This window comes from Somniosus microcephalus, unplaced genomic scaffold (genome assembly GCF_052327205.1).
Source record: "Somniosus microcephalus isolate GS21.2 unplaced genomic scaffold, FLI_Smic_1.0 unresolved_chr1, whole genome shotgun sequence".
Lineage (NCBI taxonomy): Eukaryota > Metazoa > Chordata > Chondrichthyes > Squaliformes > Somniosidae > Somniosus > Somniosus microcephalus.
In genome coordinates this window covers 135,755,893-135,760,794 of record NW_028225179.1, presented here as the reverse complement: position 1 = coordinate 135,760,794, position 4,902 = coordinate 135,755,893, and the positions used below count along the sequence as shown (strand labels likewise).

The following is a 4,902-nucleotide window of genomic DNA, read 5'->3' as shown; positions in this document are numbered from 1 at the left end:
CTATGGGGTGGATGTGGAGAAATTGTTTCCACTTGTGGGTCCTTAACAAGTGGGCCTAAACATAAGAGAGCCACTAACAGATCAAATAAGGAATTTAGGAGGATTATTTTGACACAGAGAGTGGTACTGGCTGCCACATGGAATGGTTGAAGCAGAGAGCACTGGTGCATTTAAGGTGAGGCTTGGTGCATACATGAGGGAGAAGGGAATAAAGAAGGAAAGACTTGCATTTATATAGCGCCCTTCATGACCACCAGACATCTCAAAGCGCTTTACAGCCAATGAAGTACTTTTGGAGTGTCGTCACTGTTGTAATATGGCAGCCAATTTGCCTACAGCAAGCTCCCATAAACAGCAACGTGATGACCAGATAATCTGTTTTTGTTATGATGGTTGAGGGATAAGTATTGGCCAGGACACCGGGGAGATCTTCCCCTGCTCTGCTTCGAAATAGTGCCACAGGATCTTTTACATCCACTTGAGAGGGCAAACGGGGCCTCGGTTTTAACATCTCATCTGAGAGACGGCAACTCCAACAGTGTCACACTCCCTCAGCACTGCACTGCAGTGTCAGCCTCGTTTTATGTGCTCAAGTCCCTGGAGGGAGACTTGAAACCACAACCTTCTAACTCAGAAGCGAGTGTGCTACCCACTGAGCCACAGCTGACACTGCAGTACAGGGCAGAATAGAGGGCTAGGGCGGGAAGGGGCAATTAGAGTGGTAGGAGGTTTGAGTGCAGTATAAACATCGGCATAGAGCAGTTGGGCCAAATGGTCTGTTTCTGTGCTGTAGATTCTATATTGACCATTTAACCAGATCTCGGTCTCCGCGTCTGATCTTAGTATGGCCTCAGTTATCCACCTATATAAAAGTCCTTTTCCATTAATAACAAAACAATTTGTTGCTGGAAAAAGAATAAAAGAAAGACTTGCATTACTACTACTTTCATCTGCTGGGTAAAGCTTATGATGGGATGTCTAGTTTGGCCATCCATTCGATGGCATCCTGAGATGCCGAGTGGAGAAATGAGGTGCTTCCCACAACAGAGCTTTGGTGGGCAGGTTGATGTGATGTGATGTGTTCCATGGTTTCGGACTCATGGCCACAGTCGCCCATCGGGTCGTCCCTCATCTCCCAGTTTTGGAGCGGCTGGCCGCAACGTCCATGCCCTGTGCGGATTGGGTTGAGTGCTGTCCGCTGTCTTTGAGCGAGGTCGAAGTCAGGGGCCTCTGCTGTTGTGTCAGCGATGAGGTGTCGGTTCTTTATGTTGCATGCGTCCCACGAATCTGTCCATCTGGATAGTGGGTTAATACCAGCTGCATCAAAATTGGCTGTTGTTTCCCAGAATGGCCGGTGCAAGTTTCAACGCTTTCGTGGTGGGTTTTTCCAGTCTTTGTGAATGGGAAGGTCGATGTCGCTCATGATTTCTTCCATCTCACGGAGCACGGTGGCGTCGTGGTAAATGGCAGGTGGTGCAATGTGGGACTGCACCGGGAGCAAGTTCAGTTGGAGTGGACATAAGCGTCCCTGACACCGTCCTCAGCGCCTTTCACGACCTCAGGATGTCTCAAAGCACTGTACAGCCAATGAAGTATTTTGAAGTGCAATCACTGTTGTAATGTAGGAAACGCGATTTGCACATGACTGCATATAGTGACATTTCAAGCACCAGGCAGAATGGAGATGATTTAGTAATACCTCCATCAATCATGCCTGGAGACCACACGGCTGTAAGAGACTGGGATTGATTTTAAGCATACCATTTCTGTTATGTAACTATCCTCCACTCACTGCATTTCATTGGAGAAATAAAGTCACTATTATCGGGAGACTTTTGCTGCAGTTTTGCTCATGAGTTATGTTTCCTGTAGTTTGTTAAATAGACTTTGTTTGCTGTATGCTGAGTAATAGTCTGTTTAATCCTGTTGTGACGTGTTTTAAAATATGGTTCAATCTTTTTTTATTATTCACTCATGGGATGTGGGCGTCACTGATAAGGTCGGCATTTATTGCCCATCCCTAATTGCCCTTGAGCTGCCTTCTTGAACTGCTGCTTGTGACGTGATGGTAATCCTGTTGAATGTCAAGGGGAGGTGGCTAGACTCTCTCTTGTTGGAAATGGTCATTGCCTGACACTTGTGAGTTGCGAATGTTACTAGCCACTTATCAGCCCAAGCCGGAATGCTGTCCAGGTCTTGCTGCATGCGGGCAAGGACTGCTTCATTGCCTGAGGAGTAATTGGTGTAAGACAAGCCCAAATTCAAAGTTTTAAGAGTGCAACCAAATTTGATGCACCCGCCCAGGGAGAGGAGGTGGGGGTGGAGTTGAAGGTTTGAAGAATGCAACCCCATTGCATGTCAAGGGGAGGTGTCTAGGCTCTCTCTTGTTGGAGCTGGTCATTGCCTGGCACTTGTCAATTATCAGCCCAATCCTGAATGTTGTCCAGGTCTTGCTGCAAGCGGGCAGGGACTGCTTCGTTATCTGAGGAGTAATCGGTGTAAGGCAAGCCCGAATTAAAAGTATAGTTCGCATGGTTAATGTAATGGATGCACCCGCCTCGGGAGGAGGGGGGGGAGGGTTGAAGGTTTGAAGAATGCAACAAAATTGGATGCACTCACCTAGGGAGAGAGAGGAGTTGAAGATTTGAAGAATGCAACCAAAAGGGATGCATCCGCCTCGGGAGGGGTTGAAGGTTAGGAAACCCGGGCGCTGCCGAGACCAGAAGGCGGCAGCAGCCCCGCGGGCGACGGCCAAGGCTGAAAACCCAAAGCAAAAATACTACCCGTGTGAACCAAAAAAAAGGCTCTTTTCAGAGCCACCACGCCCTTCAGATGAAAGAGGTTGTTCCAGAATTATACAATAAATATCTTTATTTTTTAATCATTGTTGCGGCCGTTGTTTCTGTTCAACTTTCCCGATTGACATTTTGAAGATAAAACCGAGAATCTTCGAATGATCCTGGCGCTTGGCCTCCAGCTCTCAGGAGCCTTTGCAACCAGCTGCAGTCGTGAAGCATCTTGCAGACTAGAATGAGTTGGAGAAAAAAATAACAGAAATTATTGGTATTCATTGGCTTAAGAGTTGGAATTGTGTTGGTGTTTATGCTCCATACGGTCATCCATGTCACCCTACTTTATCTCATCATTCCAGCGTATTCTGCAGTGAGTGTCTCACTTCATGACTCAAAGCCTTTCCACCATCCACAAGGCACAAGTCAGGAGTGTGATGCAATACTCTCCAGTGTGTATCATCTACAAGATGCACTGCAGCAACTCGCCAAGACTTTTTCGGCAGCACCTCCCAAACCCGCGACCTCTTCCACCTAGAAGGACAAGGGCAGCAGGCGCATGGGAACACCACCACCTCCAAGTTCCCTTCCTAGTCACACACCATCCTGACTTGGAAATATATCGCCGATCCTTCTTCGTCGCTGGGTTGAAATCCTGGGACGCCCTCACTAACAGTACTGTGGGAGTACCTTCACCGCACAGACTGCAGCGGTTCAAGAAGGGAGCTCACCACCACATTCTCAAGGGCAACTAGGGATGGGCAATAAAAGCTGGCCTTGCCAGTGATGCCTACATCCCGAGAATTTTTTAAAATACCAAATAAATTGCCTCAGGTTCAGCATTTGTATACTATGCCGTAAGGGTTTTAGTAAATAGCTAATATTGCAGTAGCCTTTACATAGAAACAGAGAAGATAGGAGCAAAACTAGGCCATTCTGTCCCTCGAGCCCGCTTCGCCATTTAATGAGATCATGGCTGATCATCCAAATTCAGTACCCTGTCCCTGCCTTCTCCCCATATCCCTTGATCCCTTTAGCCTTAAGAAATATATCTAACTCCTTCTTGAATATATTTAATGAATTGGCCTCAACTTCCTTCTGTGGTAGAGAATTCCACAGGTTCACCACTCTCTGGGTGAAGAAATTCCTCCTCACCTATGTCCTAAATGGCTTACCCCTTATCCTTAGATACCCCTTATCCTTAGATACCCCTTTCTTAAACAGAAGCGATTAACCACGTATTTTTTTCTCTTAGACAAATCTCTTTTGTAGTTTCTGGGACCCGTCTAATTTGTATATTATGGGGAGTTCCAGAATTGTGGCTCGAATGAATTTGTTTTGCATAAGACATTTACTTATGGTCTGTGGACGTGTCACATGAGAGTATGAGATTTTATATATATATATTTAGCTTCGGGATTTTGCTCCAGAAAATTAAGGTTTCCCCATTCCTTGAGTGGCGGCTTCTGGCAAAAAAAAACTTGATACGTGACTGTGATTTGTGCAGACTGAACATGTGGTATGTCAAGGGTCAGCCAATTAGAATAGAAAATTTGGCATCCTTCATTAGCATAAAGCTGTGTATATAAAGGAGGAGTTGCGGGCTCCATTTCTATCTTGCTTTGTGGTTTTATTAACTAGAGACGTGGAGAAGGAATTGAAGAGCTTGCCATGCCGACTGCTGCTGCTGTTTCCACCAGTTCCACCACAGCCGGTGCCAAGGGCGCCGTCTCCAAGAAAGGCTCGAAGAAAACCGCCATGAAAATGACCAGGAAAGGGGACAGGAAGCGCAGGAGGAGCAGGAAGGAGAGTTACAGCATCTACGTCTACAAAGTGTTGAAGCAGATCCACCCCGACACCGGCATCTCCTCCAAGGCCATGAGTGTCATCAACTCGTTTGTCACCGACATCTTCGAGCGCATCGCCTGCGAGGCCTCCCGCCTGATCCATTACACCAAACGCCAGACCATCTCCTCCCGGGAGATCCAGAGCGCCGTCCGCCTCCTACTGCCCGGGGAACTGGCCAAGCACGCCGTCTCGGAGGGGACGAAGGCTGTTACCAAATACACCAGCTCCAAGTAGACTCCCCCTTTCAAAAAAAAACCTGCAATTA

General features: G+C 47.2%; 1 protein-coding gene across 1 annotated transcript; it reads left to right on the top strand.

Annotated features, from left to right (window-relative positions):
• The first annotated feature begins 4,427 nt into the window (after positions 1–4,427).
• LOC147095928 (histone H2B type 1-A-like) lies at positions 4,428–4,902 on the top strand. Its single transcript, XM_085974925.1, has one exon. The coding sequence runs from the start codon at positions 4,461–4,463 to the stop codon at positions 4,869–4,871; it is 411 nt and encodes a 136-aa protein (XP_085831051.1). The 5' UTR covers positions 4,428–4,460; the 3' UTR covers positions 4,872–4,902.